General features: G+C 42.9%; 1 protein-coding gene across 2 annotated transcripts in view; it reads right to left on the reverse strand.

Moving 5' to 3' along the window:
* Positions 1 to 21162, reverse strand: part of col27a1b (collagen, type XXVII, alpha 1b) — a 598999-nt gene that overhangs the window by 533690 nt on the left and 44147 nt on the right. For both annotated transcript variants that reach the window (XM_041193458.1, XM_041193459.1), the window contains exon 3: positions 7966 to 9386. In XM_041193458.1, coding sequence (XP_041049392.1) covers positions 7966 to 9386 — 1421 coding nt within the window. The remainder of the gene's footprint in view (positions 1 to 7965; positions 9387 to 21162) is intronic.

Below are 21162 nucleotides of genomic sequence, written 5' to 3' on the forward strand. Positions count from 1 at the left end.
GAGAACCTTCAGTTACATGGAGAGACTGGAGAAGTTATGACTGCTCTCCTTAGAACAGAGAAGGTTCAGGGGGGTAAAAACAAAAAAAAACTGGAAAAACTCAGCAGGTCAGGCAACGTCTGTGGACAGAAACAGGGTTAACATTTCAGGTCGATGACCTTTCATCAGAGAAGAGCAGAACTTCTTCGATAGGCATTCCTGGGAGAGAGCATAGGAACATAGGGCTTAGGAGCAGGAATAGGCCATTCAGTCCTTCCAGCTTGCTCCACCATTCAATAATATCATGGCTGATCTGGTTGTGGTCTCAACTCAACTTTTCTGTCTGCCTGCCATAACCCTTCACTCCCTTGTCTTTCAAAAATCTGTCTAACTCAGCCTTGAATAAATTCGAGACCCAGTCTCCACTGGTTTCTGGGGGAAAGAGAATTCCACGTAGTAATGACCCTCTGAGAGAAAATGTTTTTCCTCATCTCCGCCTTATTCTTAAACTGTGCCTCCTGGTTCTCATCTTCCTCATAAGAGGAAGTGGAGAGGCAGAAGTTCCAGGAATGCCTATCTTGAAGGAGTTCTACACTTCTCTGATGGAAGATCATCGACCTGTAATGTTAACACTGTTTCTCTCTGCAGATACTGCCCAAGCTGATGAGTTTTTCCAGCATTTTATTTCATATTTCCAGCCTCTGCAGTATTTTGCTTTTGTATTAAGGTTAAGGGGAGATTTAATAGGTGTTCAAAATTATGGAAAGTTTTGATATAAGTAAATAAGGAAAAATTGTTTCCACTAGCAGGAAGGTCAGTAACCAGCAGGCATATATTTAAGGTGAAAGCAAAACATTGCAGATGCTGGAAATCTGAAACAAAAACAAAAATGGCTGGAAAAACTCAGCAGGTCTGACAGCATCTGTGGAGAAGGAAGACAGCTAATGTTTCGAGTCCGTATGACTCTTCATCAGAACTGAAGAAAAATAGAAATGAGGTGAAATATAAGCTGTATTTATGTTTTAGGTGATTGCCAAAGGTAGCAGAGGTAGAATAAACATTATAATGGTGATGTAGTGGTAATGTCACTGGACCAGTAATCCAGAGGTCCAAGTCTGGGGACATGGATTCAAATTCCACCTTGGCAGCTGGTGGGGTTTAAGTTCAATTAATAAAACCTGGAACTGAAACTTAGTCTCAGTGATGGTGACCATGAAATGAGCATCACTTGTTGTAAAAACCCAGCTGGTTCACTATTGCCCTTTAGGGAAGGAAATTTGCCACCCTTACCCGGTCTGGCCTACATGTGACTCCCGACCTACAGAATGTGGTTGGCTCTTAGCTGCCCTCTGAAATGGCCTAGCCAGCCACCAGGTACAATGGGCAATTAGGGATGGGCAACAAATGTTGGCCTTGCCAGTGACACCACATCCCAAGAAAGAATAAATGTTTTAAAATGCAGCACCGAAGTAGCAAGTGATCAATGAAATGAAAGAGTATCTGTATAAAAATACTGCATACTGGGAGTAAGAACACGGCATGGGCTAGAATTTGCCTTGAAAAAAGTTAAAAAGGGTGTAGCCACTTAGAACTATTACAGCACAGAAACAGTAACTTTTGGCCTAACAGGTCAATGCCAGTATTTATACTCTACACGGGCCTTCTCCCACCTTACATCACTTCATAATTTGATGCATCGCCCATCGTGTCTAAACAGCAGCAACACGCAATGAAAATAAGTGCTGGGTACACTGCTAAGTCAGTTGCACAGAGTCCTTGACAGACTTTGCTTAAGGTAGTGTGTATAATTTTGGCGACCATGAAATAAAAAAGGCCATCGGGCAGAGAAAGAGTGTAGGGGAGAACACCAATAGTGTCAGAGGGGAGAGCTATCAAGAAAAACTAGGATTGTTCAGCCTCATAATGAGATGTTTCTCTGGGAACTGTTTAGGGGTGAACAACATACTTATAAGACACCAGGATATTGGATAGAACTCTCACCTTTGAGTCAGAAGGTTGTGGGTTCAAGTCCCATTCCTGAGACTTGAGCACAAAAATCTAGGCTGACAAAAGTACTGAGGGAGTGCTGCATTGTTGGAGGTGCTGTCTTTCAAATGAGATGTTAAACTGATACCAAGGTGGACATAAAAGATCCCATAACACAATTTCAAAGAAGAGCAGGGGAGTTTTCTTTGGTATCCTGGCCAATATTTAATCAAATACAAGAAAGCAGGTTTACTGGGCATTATCACATTGCTGTTCAGAGGGAGCTGGCTGTGTGCATATTGGCTGCCATGTTTCCTACATTACACCAGTGACTACACTAAAAACAATACTTCATTGGTTGGAAAGTGTTTTGGGATAAACTGAGGTTGTGACAGGCACTACATAAATGCAAGTCCTTTTTTAAATGGGATGGAGAAAGTGAACCATAAGCATTACTTTAACAAATGATTTATGAGATTAGATTGGTTAGATTCTCTCTTGTTGGAGGTGATCATTGCCTGGCACTTGTGTGGTGCAAATGTTACTTGCCACTTATCAGCCCAAGCCTGGATATTGTCCAGGTCTTGCTGCATTTGGACATGGACTGCTTCAGTACCTGAGGAGTCGTGAATGGTGCTGAACATTGTGCAATCATCAGCGAACATCCCCACTTCTGACCTTATGATGGAAGGAAGATCATTGATGAAGTAGCTGGAGATGGTTGGGCCTAGGGCTCTACCCTGAGGAACTCCTGCAGTGATGTCCTGGGACTGAGATGATTGAGCACCAACAACCACAGCCATCTTCCTTTGAGCTAGGTATGACTGCAACCAGCGGAGATTTTTCCCCCTGAATCCCATTAATGCCAGCTTTGCTAAGGCACTTTGATGCCACACTCGGTCAAATGCTGCCTTGATGTCAAGTGCAGTCACTCTCACCTCACCTTGGAAGTTCAGCTCTTTTGTCCATGTTTGTACCAAGTTGTAATGAGGTAACCCTGGCAGAACTTAAACTGAGCATCAGTGAGTAGGTTATTGCTAAGCAAGAGCTGCTTGATAGTGCTGTTGATGACTCCTTCCATTACTTTACTGATGATCGAGAGTAGACTAATGGGGCGGTAATTGGCCAGGTTGGATTTGCCTTGCTTTTCGTGTGCAGGACATACCTGGGAAATTTTCCACATAGCCGGGTAGATGCCAGTGTCGGAGCTGTACTGGGTCAGTTGACTAGGGATGCAGCAAGTTCTGGAGCACAAGTCTTCAGTACTATTGCCGGAACTCACCAAGCCTCCTCAGACAACACCTTCCAAACCCACGACCACTACTACCTAGAAGAACAAGGGCAGCAAACACATGGGAACACCAGTACCTGGAAGGTCCCCTTCAAGTCGCTTAACCTCCTGACTTGGAAATATCGCAGTTCCTTCACTGTCGCTGGGTCAAAATCCTGGAACTCCATAACAGCTCTGTGGGTGTACCTACACCACATGGACTGCGGTTCAAGAAGGCAGCTCACCGCAATAAGGGATGGGCAATTAGGGATGGGCGATAAATACTGGACTAGCCAGTGACACCCAGATCCATGAATGAATAATCGAATTGGCTGAAGACTGGCACCTGATGCTGGGGATCTCCGGAGGAGGCCGAGATGGATCATGAGGCAACCTTTCTCAGCTTCCATCTTATATGATCATATAAACCGAATTTTTTTAGCTAAAGCTGCACTACGTTTCAGCTCAAGGTTCTGAATTCAATGGCCTGAGTTTGTGCAATTCACATTGTTGGATATAGTGCAATCTTTGTCATGATGGATGTAGCCAACTCACGTCACGTCTTGCAAAGGGGGAACAGTAGTTTTTGTGCAAGTGTGAAGTCCTGTGATGAGTCAACCTATGGCTTACCCTTAAAATTATTCAATAATATGTGAGAATGATAGCTATCTCAGGCAGGCCACTCATTATTATTCTACATCATGATCATGAATTATGTTGCTCAATAAAGGTCAACTTTTCAATAACTTTAGTTCAAATGCAGCAGTTCCCTGATTGTCAGTTGTGCCCCTGGTGGTGTTGCAGAGATAGCTTTTGGGTTGCAAGCTGCTCCTCCTCCATGCAGCAATGGTGACTGTGGAGAGGAGGCTAAGTAGTCCAGAGGCTCTGGTGAGACAGCCCTGGATCCGCTGGGTCAATACGGCTAAAATGCAAGGGGCAGTGAGCCCAAAGTGCTCAGGAAACACCCAGGCTTGGAATGTCTGCGCATGTGCAGAGGCCGGCAGCTCTAATGCAGTGACTGACTGCCATGTCGGGAGAGTGGCAAATAAAAACAGGAGGTCTCGAGGCTGAGCCAGGAAAGTGAGTACCAGCTTCAAACTTTGCTGTGTTTTTGGCTTATTTCTGCCTGCTCTGCAGCTTCCTTACATTGGGCCAGCGACTCTTTTATATTATTCGCTCATGGGATGTGGGCATCACTGGCCAGGCCAGCATTTATTACCCATCCCTAGTTGTCCTAGTTCAGAGGGCATTTACGAGTCAACCACTTTGCTGTAGGTCTAGAGTCACATGTAGGCCAGACCAGGTAAGGGCAGCAGATTTCCTTCCCTAAAGGGTATTAGTGAACCAGATGAGTTTTTACAACAATCAGCAATGGTTTCATGATCATCATCAGACTTCTATTGAATTCAATTTCCACCATCTCCCTCATCCCCAGAGCATTACCCTGGGACTCTGGAGCATGAGTTCAGTGACAATACCACTGTGCTACTTCCTCTTAGTGATCACCTAGTGATCAGCCATGATCTCACTGTAGGGCAATGCAAAAAGCGGAACAGGGCTCGAGGGGCTACATGGCCTCTTCCCATCATTATATCTTCTCAAACTTATGCCTTGTTGTCTGAAGTGGGGGCAGGGATGCCAAAAATCATTGTTTCTGATCTACTGGGGAATGAGTGCAATGTCAAAGACACTCGAGTATCCAGACACTAGACACTAGAATGTCTTCAAGAGCTTGATCTCTTGAGTTTCCAATCAACACATCTTGTTTACACAGCATTCATGCTCCATTTGTCCTGGAGGGCTGTGGACCAGATGGATTTTTACAACAATCAACAATGGTTTCATGGTCATCATTAGACTTTTAATTCCAGATTTTTATTGAATTCAAATTCCACCATCTGCTGTAATGGGATTCAAACACAGATCCCTGGAGCATTACCCTAAGTCTCTGGATTACTAGTCCAGCGACAATACCACTACACCATCACCTCCCCTGCTTCACAGGCACTGGGGGCTGGACCAAAAGAGGGGCAAATGAGGGAAGGGGAAAAGGAGATGAATAGAGAGTGAGTGAGAGTGAATGAGTGAGTGAGTGAATGTGTGTGTGTCCATCAATGAGTCTTCTGTCACTGAGGAATATGAACTGTTTGGCTGAAAACTTCATTGTACATAAAATAGTTTTTACAAAGCATTTTAAAAACAGATTTTAAATTTATATGAGGTATTTTATGTTGGCCTATAATACGCAAATGTTAATAATTATATACTGAATGTTACTGTGCTGCTTTGTTCCTGTCATGTTTTTGCTAGCATCTGGGGTCACATTAATTTTCAAGTGTTAAAATGAGGTCATATAGGAACATAGTTTATGAAGTGCTGCTTTAATATAAACATGGCTAGAGCATTTTCTTGTTTTTCCTTAAACGATGTTGTAACTGCCACAGATTCTACAATTCTGCTTGTAAGAAAATGAATTAGAAATGCATCCAGTACCCTACATTTCACGTTAGCATCGACTGGATGGGTAAAAGCTTCAACACGAAAAGCTATTGGCAACAAGCCTGCTGAAGCATAAGCTAAGAAAGAAAGACTTGCATTTATATAGCATCTTTCATGACCCACTGGGCGTCTCAAAAGTTCTTTTCTGCCAATGAAGTACTTTTGAAGTGTTGTCACTGTTGTAATGTAGATAATTGGGCAGTTAATCTGTGCACAGCAAGCTCCCATAAACAACAATGTAATAGTGACCAGATAATCCATTTTTGTGATGTGATTGAGGGGTAAATATTGGCCAGGACATCAGTGATAACACCCCTGCTTCCCTTCAAAATAGCGCATGGAATCTTTTATGTACACCTGGCAGGGTAGAGAGGGTTTAACGTCTTATATAAAAGGTGGCACCTCCAACAGTTCAGCACTCCCTCAGTACTGAAATGCAGCGTCAGCGTAGATTTTTGTGCTCCAAGTCCTGGAGTGGGACTTGAACATACATTTTTTGACTCAGAGGCAAGAATGCTTCCAACTGAGTTATAAGAGCAAATGGCCTAAGCGTTTTATACAAATAAACAAGAATTAGTTTATACTTTGTTGGGTTAGGACTTATTTGAATTGTGTTGCTTAAATGTATTTCACTTTTCCATACACTGTTTCTTATTGATGGAAAGTCCAATTTGGAAAAAAAAAGTGCTTGTAAGTTCAATTCTGGGGAGATGGTGGTGTGATAGTCATGTCACTGGACTAGTATCGAGGGGCCCAGGCTAATGCTCTGGGGACATGGATTCATATCCTAACATGGCAGCTGGTGGAATTTAAATTCAATTAATAAGTCTGGAATTGAAAGCTGGTCTCAGTACTGGTGACCATACCAACTATAATCAATTATTGTTAAAAACCCATCTAGTTCACTAGATAAAGAAATCTGGCCTACATGTGACTCCAGACCCACAGTGACGTGGTTGACTCTTAACTGCCCTCTGAAATGGCCTGGCTAAGCCACTCAGTTCAAGGGCAATTAGGGATAGCAAACAAATACTGGCATTGCAATGGTGCCCACATCCCACAAAAAGAATAAAGAAAAAAATTGGCACTGACTTGCCACAGAAAAATAAATACAATTACGAGAGTCTCTCGCTTGTTCTTTCCTCCCATATTCTGTGCTCCAAAACAACTGATTAAATTTATATGGCAGTGTGGTTTACAACTGAGTGCGATTCGGCAATTTAAGTAACATGGGACTACACAGAGAAGATCAAACAATGCTGCGTACTTTTGCTACTTAAACTCATGTTACAATTTTAAGCTAGATCTAGGAAAGATGGAAGCAGTTGAAAAAGGTTACATGCACATTGCTTGATTTTTTTGACCTTGGAGAACTAAAAAGTGCACATTGGGGTTAATGGCTGAAATGCTAGAGGCTCTGCCCAAGTATCATCAGAGAAAAATTTACCCGAGAATGTTTTTTTCAGCTGACAGGGTGGTACCTCTGGAAATCTAATAAATTCAAATCCTAGGCTTCAGCAAAAGGAAGGTAAAATATGTTCGACATATTCTAAGCATATAAAATGCTGCTTTACCGACAAGTCTAATTACTTTCTTGTAAAATTTGAGTTTTTTTAACATCCTTGTGGTATTACAAAGCCTATCTTTGTTAATGTTTTGTCAATTGCATTGTTAAGATTTGTTAATGTCATGTCAATTACGTTAAGGTTAAGAGAAACAAGTGGTGAGTATTAATTGCCTTTGAGCACATATAATTAGGAGATTGATGGGACATTGGGTTGAGTGGGAGAGCTGTGAGATGGAACAAGTCAATAAACTCCCTCAGTGAAGAAAAGCTCTGTGTCTTGGTTTCAGCTTCATTAACCGGCTTGGATCTTATTAACAATCTTCACTCGTATGTGTTCAGCTTACTGGAGGAAAGAGGTAAAGAGCCTCAAAAAATATTTTAACTAATTTGATTGGTTTTGGCTTAATTTTCTTCTTATTTATTACCTATTGGTTGCCTATTTTGATTTTACAGTTCATCATTTTCATTCCAGCTTGCTGCTTGCTGACTGGTATATTGCCTACATGCTTGGCTGTAATTTGTTATGTTTCATGATTTAAACAAAGTGTGACAGATGTTTTATGTATCAATTGTGAGAGCTGAGGAGTGATACAGGTTGTTCGGAAGACAAAAACACCCACTAGACTTACGCTCCATAAATATAATGCAGATAAAAGAGTCTTACCATTGGTCCCGGGTCCCCTTTTATGCTTAGATATCCTTGAAGCATTGGATCAATGGTAAAACTTTCCATCCCAAAGGTCTGGTATCCATCCGTGGCGGCAGGTGTTACAGACATAACAGTGTAGGTATCTCTGGAGTACGAGGGAGTTGTTGTTGGGTTTGGCTCAGTTTTCTTTGCTGGTGGCTGTTTGGTCTGTCCTTGTGGCAGTTTTTCCACAAATTCTGCTGAGGTTGCTTTCTGGGTCACAAGATGATTCTTGGCGGACTGGTGTTCGGGTTTCTTTTTCACTGGTGTGGTTGATGTTGGGCTTGCTGTCACGTTTCCAGTTGGTTTAGCTTTCTTCTTGGTGTCTTGCCATGTTGTGTTGCCTGAAGGACCTTGGCTAATCTGTCCTTGCTGTTTCGCTAATGTTGCGTCATTCTTTTCCACGGACTTGTCTGGAGCTGCATGAGATAGCATCGTAGGAGGGGTTGCGGTTGGAAGCTTGACATGCGGAGGGAGCTGGAGGAACTCAGTGCTTGGGAATAGTGTTGAAGTCGTCAGCTTCAGGTGGGAAGTGGCAGTGCTCTGGTGTTGTGTTGGCAGCGTGGTGGGCAGGGTTGAGGTACCAAAAGTTGACCATTTATTGGTTTGGGTGTTGAGGTTTGGCATTGTTTGAGCCAAGCCCATCAAAGTTGCACTCTCTTTATAGTTGTCATCCTGTCCAGTCTTCTTATGCAGAATAAATGGGGAAGGAGAGATGGTAGAGGAATTGGGAAAGCGTAGCAAAAGAGGAAGTAGCGGAAGAAGATTCGGCCGGTAGATGTCTGCCTGCCGACACTGTTTTTTTATGTATTTGCAATAATTATGAGCTGCCTTTGCAGAGGGATAAATATCAAATTGACAGATGGCTCCTTCAAATTGTACTGAGTGTTGGTCCAATTTTCCCAAGAGGAAGGACCCTTCTGGGTCTAAAGAATCTTCTTTCTTGAAATGCAAATTTGCATTAGTGCGGTTCTTCCCACAAGAAGTATATAGAGTAACCTTTCGGCTTCTGATGTTGATGGCCATGTGGTGCCATTGGCCATCGTGGACATTGTAATCAAAATATACAGACTGTTTGTGTCCTAAGTACACAATGATTTTGCCTGGTATAAACTGCACACCAAGCTGCAGTTTTTTCTTCTTATTTCTAACAGTGAATAAAAAAGCATTGTTGATGCGATGTGAGCACAGGCTCAAAACAATGGCGAGGTTAGTGCCATACGAGGCAGGAATGAGGGCTGCTACGGGTGTCTTGATGCGAGCTCTCTGTGTGAGAATAACGCCCGACTTAAAAGGAATGACCCCCTGAGGAACGGTGTGGGACGGCGTGGAAGATGGCGATGACAGTGTTTGTGCTTTTTTCCCAATAAGGCCCAGCCTTTGGAGAATGTCCACATCTGAAAGACAAAATGAAGAAAGAAGTCAATTTAAGCATTAAATCTATGCAGATGAGATATTTTCACCCATCTTTTTTTATTTGTTCAATTCCTTTCTGGGAACATTTCAATTCTAAGGGTCATTATTCTGCAGACTGGTTAAGCCCAGATGAGGTCATGTTTTTCTGTAGATCAACTCTCTCACTGGCAATTCTTTTGCTAATTTTATCAGACTGTACAGTTTGCAAAGTAGCCAGAATATTTCTATCACAAGCATCAGAAGCAATTCAGTGCCAATAATAGCTTACAATACAAATTGGCTTAAATAACAATTTCCCCAAGTAATACTGCTCACTCGTTTTGGTTAAACTGTTCAGCGCCGAAATTTGCTTTTCAGGCGTCCGGCAGTCATGATAAATGCAAGTCTTGCTTCTTTTTTCTTGTACTTCATGGGTCTTGAGTCTAATCTTGAAGGTTGATGGTTCCTGTCTCAAAACTAACCCTGGAAGTGAACACCACAGCCTCAGAACTCATTGTAAGAAGAAGTTTCTTCTGCTTAATCTTGGAAATCTCTTACCCTTAATCTTGTGCTTCTAACACTTTTTGTAGATCTCTTAACTAAATACCTGAAGAAGCTAAAGTGAGTTCCCATTACATTAAGTATATTTTTTTTTAGTTCAGACAACTGATGGTGCCACAAGGTCTCTTAAATCGGAGGAAAGCTATATCTTCATTGGTACTGTTCTTTTTTTTAAATCAAATCTCTCCTCCTATTTATTTTTTCCTATTTACCTTGGCCATGGTTCAGGACGAACTGGAGAAATCTTGGTTTTAAAAAAGATTCAAGAAAGAGAGAAAATTTTCTGTGTTTGTGTGTTGGAGCATTAAAAACAGCTGATTTAGCGCAGCGCCATTAGTTTGAAACACGACTGGAAGCTGACCATTTTTCGAGGTAAATGGTGTAATGGAGCCAAAAGAATGAGCTGCTGGAGGAAAATAAAACCCTGGTTGTACTGCACATTAAGCATTGAATCCATTCCAAACTGGCTTTAATCCAATGCACTCCAACGCGCATCAAAAACCCCACCAGAATCTTAGGTGCTGAATCAATGCTTGGTTAAACCATGATTTTCCTCTGGCACTGATTTACATCAATTCAACAAATTCATCATTAATATTTTTGTATGCTGATTACAGCACCGGGTTTCAGTGTAATGGAGCTGAACGCTTCCATAAAATAAACTCTTAAACTCAACTCTTAAACTGAATCAGCATGTCAGCACGTTGTGCATCATATAAATTTCAGCCCAGGAAGTCACTTGGCTCACCAAACCAATACCAGTGTTAGTTCCCATGTGGAACTATCTCCTTTGATATTGTTTTCATCCTTGCCTGGTGCCCCTTAATGTTTTCATCAAGTATTTAATTCTGTCTTGAATGCGTGATTCACTCAGTTTCAACAGCCACTTGTGGTATTTTATGTGAAAAATTTCTTCTAATCTCCCCATTAAGCTTCTAGTGCTAATCCTAAATTCAAGCCCCCTGATTCAAGGAGTAGTAGAAATAATTTTTAACTCTTTAGTCTTAAACCTAGTCATAACTTGCAATACTTCAAATAAAATTTCCCCTTGATCTTCTCAGCTGTCCGTTCATTTTCAAGTTTTATCATAAGAACATAACAGCCAGGAGCAGGAGTAGACCACATGGCCCATCGAGCCTGCTCTGCTAATTAATACAATTATGACTGATCTTGGGCTTCAGCTCCACATTCCTGCTCACTCCCCCTAACCCTTGATTCCCTGAGAGACCAAAAATCTTACTATCTCAGTCTTAAGTATATTAAATGATGGCACACCCACAACTTTCTGGAGCAGAGAAAAGATTCACAATCCTTTGAGTGAAGAAATTACTCCTTTCAGTCCTAAATAATCAGCCCTTATCCTAAACTATGTCCTCTTGTTCTGAATTCCCCAGCCAGGGGAAACAACATCTCAGGATCTACATTGCCTAGCCCTTACTTAATCTTGAATGTTTCAATGAGGTCACCTCTCATTCCTCTAAAAGAGAATATAGACCCAATTTACTCAGCTTTTCAGCATGAGACAACTCTCCCATCCCTGGGACCAATCTAGAGAACCTTTTCCACACTACCTCCAATGCAAGAACATTCTTCTTTAAATATGGAGACACAAACCCAATCGTAACCTCACCCGATCATCCTTGACGTCACCCTGCTTCTTTCCTGTGGCTCCAACATCTTTTCTATGACAAAATGTGAGAAGTGCACACTGCCCTCCAATTGTGACCTAATCAATGTCAACTGCGGATTCAACATCATCAATTTGCTTATGTATTCAGCATCCTTACATAAACTCAGGAACACCATTTGACTCTTACTGAATGTTTTCCACAATTTCTACTTTGTGCATGAAGAAGTGTGTGCCATCTACAAAGTGCACGATAGCAGTCATCAAGACTCCTTCAACATCACTCTCCAAACCCGCAACCTCTACCATCCAGAAGGACAAGGATAGCAGATGCATGGAAACACCACAACCTGCAAGTTCTCCTCCAAGTCACTCACCATCCTGACTTGGAAATATATCACCTTTCCTTCACTGTCGCTAGGTCAAAATCCTGGAACTCCCTTCCTAACGGCACTGTGGGTGTGCATACACCACAGGGACTGCAGCGGTTCAAGAAGGCAGCTCACCACCACCTCCTCAAGGGCAACTAGGGCCTTACCAGCGATGCCCACGACCCAAGAACAAATAGATGAAAAAAATACACTGCATTATTAGCCCCACAGTGTGATAGAGGAACAGGCACAAATGTTTAGATGTGTTTTATTCTGATATTCTTGGAAAATCAGATTAATTGTGTGTCAAGGAACAGGAGAAATATGGTTAAATCAAAGTTCTTCAGCCCACAAATTTAGACTGCTTTTAAGAAATGTCATAACGATGTGTTTTTAAAAGATGCAAAGATATTGGGGATGATCTGGAAGAGGCTGGAATTGGACAAGTGCAGAGATCCCAGAAAGTTGGAGGAGATGGCAGAGAAAGGGACAGGCAAGGCCATGGGGGAGTTTGAAAACAGTGATGAGGTTTTAAAAATTGGCGCATGGCACAACAAGGCATCATTGTAGGCCAATAAAATGGGGAACGATGCAATTTAAGATATGGGCAGCAAAGATTTGGATGCGTTCGATTTTACAGAGGGTGCAAAAGGTGGGAAGCCTGGCCAGCAGGGCATTGGAATAGTCGAGTTTAAAGACAGCAAAGGCATGGATGAGGGTTTCAGCAGCAAATGAGGTGAGGCAGGGCGGAGGCCAGTGATGTAGTGGAAGTAGGCAGTCTTAGCGATGGCAGGGACAACAGAGAACTTGGGACCATGAAAAAAGTCAGGATCAATCTTAATTTTAATCAGCGTACTGTTACCAATCCTTCGCAGCAGACTGGGGCATATCAAACTCATGTTACCAAATTTTTGAATTACAATAAGGGCTTTTGAGGCTGAATCTCTAAGCCCTAATGGGGTGAGCATGAAGGTCAGCAGGCACGGGATTTCACACTGCCGGTCAGTGTGCCAGTTGCTGGGCTCCATCCCACCCTAGGTCATTTTCCTGAAGCAGGAATGGGGGTGCAGCAGGGTTACCTGCCCGCAAGTGGCGGGCCACCAGTCGAGATAGCTAATGGCCACAAAGCCTATTGTCAGAGGCCGTATGGGATTTTCCAGTCAGCCACCAGGTTCCTGCAGAAAACAACGAAGCAAACCATGAATTCCGAATATAGGTAAAAATGGAAGGTTCTGCGCTATAGTGTATATTTATTGTATTCAGCCATTGATAAACGCATTTGCAAAAGTCTGAGCCTTGGAAATTTTTCTCCTAACCTCCCATTGCCCACTTAATCAACACAGAATCAGGTACCTTGCAAATGGTAGGAATGGAAGCTACAAATAACAACTGGTATTCGTATAGCGCCTTTAACGTAATGAAACATCCCAAGGCACTTCAGAGGAGCATTAAAAACAAAGTATGCCTCCGAGCCACTAAGGGAGATATTAGGTCAGATGACCAAAAGCTTGGTCAAAGAGGTAGTTTTTAAGGAGTGTTTAAAGGAGGAAAGCAAGGTAGAGAGGCAGAGGGGCGTGGGGAGGGAATTGTAGAGTTTTGCGCCTAGGCAACTGAAGGCACGGCCATCAATGGTGCAGTGACTAAAATCAGGAATGCACAGGAAGCCAGAATTGGACAAGCGTAGCTATCCCGGAGGGTTATGCGGCTGGAGGAGATTACAGAGTTAGGGAGTGGTAAGGCCAAAATCTATAAACCAATGTAGATTTCCAGAACTACCACTGGCCCAAATCTTCCAACCAGGGTCAGAATCCCTTGTTTCCAGCCCTGATCAAACAAAAAAAAACTACCCACTTACCTTCCTCCTAATTTTCTGGTCAAACATCCAATGGAAGGTCCTGAAAAATTCCCTCAGCCCTGGACACCTCAGAGTCAACAGCAAAGGGAATCCGCACAGAAGCCGCGCTCCCTTTTTACAGCATTAGGGGCCTTATTCTGTTTAAGTCAGAGTTTAAATGTCCCAAAGGCTCTTTGAAATGCTATGAAGAGAACGCTGATACGTTCATCTTTGCAACACGCATTAGCACTTTGCCTCTCATTTAAAAATTACTATTTTGTTCGGTACAAATTAAAACAATGCACCAAGTCTCATTCACTTTATGAAAGACAAAAGAAAACATATTCTCAAATTTCTCAGCATAGATCAATTTTTAACTACTGACTGCACAATCACTATCTGGGGTCTACGAGAATATATTTTGTACCAAACCCAGTATGACATTTATTAACTGTGCCACTGGGGGAGCTATCTGCAGGTGATTTTAGGGGTGTGAATTTAATCTTTTAATTAAATGCAAGAAAATGTTATTTACCTCCAGAATCATCAACCTACAATTGACATCACTGAAAAATGTAGCTTCAAAAAGTATGATTTCAGAGAATGTAATTTTGCTCGTAAGTTGTCAATTAATTAGAAAGTTAGAGTTAGTGAATGAGTGTGTGAGTGGATGGGTGAGTGAGTGGGTGAGTGTGTAAGTGTGGAAGGGAATAGGATAGGCGAGGCAAGTGGGTAAGGGGGTAGGGTGGCAGCTGTGTAGCATGGCGAGGTCTGGTCAGGGGGAGTTGGGTGGTGGAAGGTAGTCAGGTCAGGTCAGGTCAGAGTTGGGGGGTGCTGGGGTGCGCTGGTCAGGTCGGGTTGTGGGGGAATAGAGTCAAGGGAGGTCAGTTGTACTTACCCAGGAACTATACAAGGAATTTTCTGTCCAACATTTCCTGGGTAACTTCAGGTTAAGTAAATTGGAAGTGTCTGAAGTCTCTGGCTCGTAAATCAGAGTCGGAGACTTTTTTGGAGGGTCCCGGGGTGCAGGGGCACTGCCCGTCAGAAGTTCAAACTTTCTGGGCAATTCACATGAAGTCAGTGTGTCAGCACTTCCGAGGTGCCCCGAAGCACAACTTGGGGGGTACCTTCAATGATCTGGAGACCAGAAGGTCTGGGCCAATATTGCACAAGTGTGAGACCAGTTTCTGTTTAGAGGCTCACAAACCCAAATTAAACCATCCATTCCACATTACTCCTTTGGCAAGAGAAACACAATTCTGCACACATGTGCCTTGTAGCTCTGCTCACTGGACAGTTAAGCTTTAACGTAACTAAGAGAGACATGTGGCTCTCTGCTGACACTTGAAAGATTAAAAACGTAGATGTAAAAGTTCACAGGCAGTTCAATGACTCCAAATTAAAACTGCACAGTTTCCATTGATGGTGAAAGTGAAGATGCACAAACTGTACAGCAGAACCGACCCACTGATGTCTTGATTTGTTCAGTTCTTTACTGTCCCACTATATGTTGCATATTTCAAATCTCGGCATGCCAAATACAGTTTATAAAGATCAAAACTTTAAACGAAAAGAGAAAAACATTGGGTAAACCTTTTATTTGAAGAATAAAGACTACATGTAGTTGAACCACCAAGCTTGTGCATCAGCGTATTAGCAAATGGTAGACTGAGTTATGTGGGTATTGCTACATATGGACAGAATTAAAGTCGGCTGCCCCACAGTATTCTGTTTGTCTCCGTTTTCTAAACAAAACATTTTAATTACAATTGCGCTCTCCCAGCAGACCGCATCCTTCTTCAATCAATACAGAATCTGTGTTTAATACAAGAATAGTGCAAAAGCATGACATCTGCCTCAGAAAATAACAGCACAAATCGTTCCAAAACAGGCCTGAATCTTTCACATTTAATATTTTGAGCACGGGGGTCTTTATTGCAAGAATTTAAATACAAATTTAAACATAAATTTTAACCTGTTAACTGTTTTCTAATTTGGTCCATTTGAAATTGAGATAAAAAGAACCATCTTAAATGAGGGTGTTAAATATTTGAGAGGTTAAATAACTTGATTAATTTTTACAATCTGCTTTCCCTCTTTATTCCCCTTGTTGGGCCCCACTTCATTCTCTCTCTCCCTTGCTCTACACTTCCACCTTTTGGCAGGATGGTGGGCTGATCTTGGCTACGGACTTTTCCACATCATGGTGGATGCCAAGAATCTGACGGTTTTGCTAATTCCCTTTTTTTTAAACTGACGTAGAATTGGTGCAAAGAATCATTCTCACAGCAATCAAGAAATTCAGAGACTGTATTCAAACTATTTCCCCTTCCTCTTCTAGAGACAGTGACTCATGCAGCAGCGAAGTTCCTTTCGGCAGCCCTCTAGCATCTTAGCCTGAGACCCAACTTTGTGTTCAGGCCTTCACAGTGAATGTTGCCAGTTCATCTGACTTTGAGAGACTTCTCAACTGAACCCAATCCTGTTTGCATATGGGATTATTTAGCAATCAGAAAACGCGAGCATGGACTGATTTGTCCTCTGCCAAGCCGAAAGCACTGAAGCAAATTGTAGCATCTCATCCCTGCCTTCGCTGTGCAAGGATCTGAGGGCTAAATGATGACACCAATTTTGAACAAAACAGGGATGGTGCATGAATGAGTCAGGAAACGTGTGAACCTTGAGAGAAAGCTGAGTCCTCAGAAATTGCGCTGATAGAGCAGGATGTGAGTGTTATGGGAGAGATGACCTTGGAGTACGGGAGACTGATGGGAAAATGATGAGTGACAGGGAACAGTATGTAAGGTGTGTGGGAGACTGGGGAGCAGTTGATAGCGAGGGGTGGGAGAAGGGGGATGTGGGGCAGACAGGGGAATACACTTCAACATTACTGAGTCACATATTTATGCCTTAAAATTCAGAAAAATCTAACTCAAGTCCACATGACGTTGTATAATTTAAAAAAAAATTAATTCATTGTTTTTGTGCATTACTACTCTTAATCCAATCATTTTAGAATTTTCGTATCCCTATTTTAAGGAAAAAATGACCAAGTATGTGTTATGTTACTCATATCAGTTCATTGTTCTCACAGCATTCATCACTATTAGACACTGATTGTGTATCCTGGTTCTGTCTGCATCGTTGTAAACAATATTACCTTAACTGAAAACATACTGCAATGAGATCAGACAGGTGCTAGACACACATAGGAAACTGCAATGTTGCTGAGAAACCTGTTTTGAATTATTGCAATCAGAGCGGATTGAATACTTGCACTGACTTCTTAACCACAACCTAGAAATGACTACAATTTCCCCATCTGCTGTTCTGACATAGTGATTAATGTACATTTAAACTGCATTAAATAATTCATTAAAAAGTGGACAAATTAATGGAATGCAGATGTGTTGATTTATCACAAACACCGACCACAGTGAACTCTGGGCTTATACTTTCATAATTTTGCGATAAAGCAAACAATACTTAATTTGGGGATTCGTCCTTATAGTTTTCTTTAAATCAATGAGAACGTCATGGCCAGGATTTTTGCCCTCGTCAGGCGGGCTCGGTGGTGGCAAGGGGATGCGGTCGGGATGCCAGTGGCCGCCTGTGATTGGATTACTACCACAATTTCACACTGGTGGGCCAATTAAGGCCTGCCCAGCGTGAAACACGTGCTGCGGTGCTCAGCGCTGCCTGTGTGCAGGGGCAGGAAGGAGGGCAAGTAGGGAACTTCGCGCGTGCGCACAGGAAAAGGTCCCTGAGGCACAGAGCTGCCGCAGGGAGCTGGAGAGCTCTGAAAATGCAAAATAAAGATTTTTAAAATGTTAAAAAAAAACATGTCCCATCGTGTGACTCTGTCACGTGAGCAGGGACATGCTGTTAATGAAATGTTCAAATTTTTGTTCGCTGCTGGAAACCTCATACCGCCCGTGGATGAGGTTTCCTAAAAAATGTAAAGGCCGCTTGGCCTTTTCATCTGCCCGCCAACCGTAAGGTCAGACGGGCAGGGAAAAATTGAATTCAATTATAACTTTCATTTCCTTAATAGGCCTTTTAATTGTTGGCGGGCGTGCTGCCGACTCCATCCCACACCCGCCTGCCGATCGAAATATCGTGCAAGTGCGCGAATGACATTGGGACACTGGCCCGATATTATTGAACGTCATTCGGGTCGGACACACGCCCACCCGACGAGGTAACAATTCTGGCCCATGATATATTCTCTTTGATAAGGGCACCTCTATCCAACCTGAGTGCTGGACTATGGAATTCAATATCGGAACCAAGGTATTGCTAGATGAAGAAAGGTCGACATCTATCTGGTTCACTTTGATAGAATAATAATGGGATTGTTGACTAATTTTAGCAATTAGTCTACAACAGACACCCAAACTGCACATGGAAAGCTCAATGTGAACAGCTGGAATCCATTGATCCAAAGTCACCCATTCCTCCCAAGTCTACTACAATCACCAGCCGACAGATTTCAAATTATTGATTTCTTTCAGAAAATAACACCATTTATTTAATTTGCATCTGGATGAATCAACATTAACTGCTTCCACCATCTCCCATGGCAACCAGTTCCACAGATTGATTACATGCTTACCAAAGTATTATTTTAACTGTTTTAACATTCACTTGGTAGTACAGAACTTGAATATTGTTGAAAAGAGAAGCATGTTGCTGAAGCTTTTCGTCTTGACAAACACAAGAGTGCCAAGTTTCAAACAATCATAACAATTTATACTACAGGAGAAGCAGGTGCTGATTGATTGGCAAGCTGACTTCTGATTGGCCGAGGCATTGCCATGGAGAAAGCAAGGGGGACAACAGGCTTTCCCAAGCTCCCAGTAAATCAAAAAAGGAACAAGGCTCAAACATATTCCTTTTGTTTGCAGAGAACGGGTCCCTGCGTCTGACTGTATTTCTCTTCTACCAAGCGTAAATGAGCCACGTTACAAGCTTTGTCTGATCGCCTCACAAAATTGAACAAGAGCAGGAATAGAAGTGGAGAGTTCCTGCTGGAGGGTGCAGGAGCCTCTAAGTTCTGCTCAGCTAAATGCAGATGTTAAACCTTAAGGGCCGTCGACAATGAGGATAGTTCTGGAGTATTTGTGAAGGATGTTCAAGGTGCTGGCCGGCTTTCCAGCCACGATGTGCAAACTCAGAGACGGACTTGAAGAGGCTGTCGTAGCCTGAGCGGCATGATGTTGCAGGCCTTTGCAATGATGTCTTCATCCATGCAAAGAGGGGCCAAGGGCATGGAGCATCAAATGGAACAATCAAAAAAGTACATGCTGACCCTCACCAATGGCTTGCACATTCTGAATGTCACCTTAAACAGGATTGATCAAAGCCTAGCTTTAGTCTGTCAGCATCTCACTGATGTGCATAAAATGAATTCTGGCTCACTGTTATCAGGGAAAGTGTGTCTGAGCCATGAGAGGGAAGATGGACCAAGAGAACATGGAAATGGGGACTCTGCTCAAAGCAGTTCCAATTCCTGCCCTTTGCACCACCCCCCTTCAGTCTGTGCTCCACCAACTGCCTTGTGTCCTGATGGCCAACTCTGCCCTGAAGAGGTGGGGCACACTTTGCCGGGGCTCTTACAGACTCCAAAACCCAGAGGTCATCAGCCAAGAGCATTTCAGCAGTTGGAACCGGGATTGGAGCAACCTGTGTTCACCTCTGTTGAAGCCACAGGGGTTGCACAATGTAGGAGTAACAGAAAAAAGAAGAGCAAAGGTCTGTAGTTGCACAGGCTTATGTATATGGGTGAGTTACACAATGTGAGATTGTTAAGTTTCTGTTTAGTTTTTGAGCCACCTAAATATTATTTGTTTCCACCACTTTCCCATTTTTATCTGATGCCTGAAAAGTGGCCCTTTCGATAATGATGAATGGTAAGACAGGACTTAAAACTGTTATGGGGGTCTGTGTAATGGGATGCTTTATTACATGTAGGACTGTTTTGTGTTGGGGAGGGAGGGCGGGTTCAGCATGTGGCTGCCAGATGCAACCTAACTAAACTGAGGCTGCAATGTGCGCAGCTGTTCGTGTCACAGCTGTATCAGGTTTCTCCTCCTCCAAAGAGGCACCGCAATCTGTCCCTGGCTCCTCCTGCATTTCCAAGCCTGATTTCTGCATTGTATTGTACAGAGCAGAGCACACCACGATCAATCAAGACCCTGACTAGTGCATATTGAAGGACACCTCCAGATCTGTCCAGGCACCTGAAACCCATCTTCAGCATCAAGATTGGTTGCTCAGTGACACTTCTCATTGTCATATGGCTTCAATTGTAGCACTATTGGGCCTCATTGCTTGGGCTGCTCGTGAGTGTCGTTAGTTAAGTCTAAGTGGATAGCTGGTAAGTCCATTCTGAGGTGCGAGGAGCTCAGAGAGGGTGGACTGACGCAGGACAAATGCATCACAACAGCTCTCGGGAAATCTTGTGCGGACATCTGCATAAATAACATTCTCATGATTGCAGCCCAGAGGCATATTGATGGACTTTCCCAACACTCCTGAGGTGATCTGGAGGTACCTTGACTGCTAAGTTTACAGTTGATGCCACTCTACACCCGGTGCAAAAGCAGCCAGAGTCTCAAACCCTCATGTCCTAAACCAGAGCACCTGTTTGTTATGACTGGCATCATGGGTGATTTGGTTTGCATAATTGCCTGTGCTGGCAAGCTTGGCATTGATCACCAGTGTGACACATTTGTGAGTGGTTGACTGCAAAATGCGCCTAATGTCTCCTACAGATCCCTCAAAGGAATCCAAACCAAGGAAGCTGAGGGTAGTTGTGATTTTGACAGCCAGTGACAAAGCATGGCACCATGTTTTTTTAAAAATTCTTTCATGGGATGTAGGCATCGCTGGCAATGCCAGCATTTGATGTCCATTCCTAATGTCCTCAAGAAGGTGGTGAGCCCCCATCTTGAACCACTGTAGTCCATCTATGTAAGTATACCCATAGTGCTGTTAGGAAGACAGTTCCAGGATTTTGACCCAGCGATAGTAAAGGAACAGCAATATAGTTCCAAGTCAGGATGGCATGTGGTTTGGAGGGTAATTTATAGATGGCGGGGTTCCCATGCATCTGCTGCCCTTGTGCCTAGGTGGTAGAGGTCATGGATTTGAAAGGTGCTGTCCAAGGAGTCAGGGCAGATTGGTCAATTTGGCAGCATCTTTTCTTCCAGCCGACAGCAATTGGTGATGTCTCTTAAGAGGCTGGTGTTCAAACCTGACTTCTACATTGTATTGTACAGAGCAAAGCACACCACACCACATTCAATCAATTGTTCTCAAGACCCTGACTAGTGTGTATTGAAGGATGCCTCCAGATCTGTCCAGGCACCTGAAACCCATCT

Source organism: Carcharodon carcharias, chromosome 8 (assembly GCF_017639515.1).
Source record: "Carcharodon carcharias isolate sCarCar2 chromosome 8, sCarCar2.pri, whole genome shotgun sequence".
Taxonomy (NCBI): Eukaryota; Metazoa; Chordata; class Chondrichthyes; order Lamniformes; family Lamnidae; genus Carcharodon; species Carcharodon carcharias.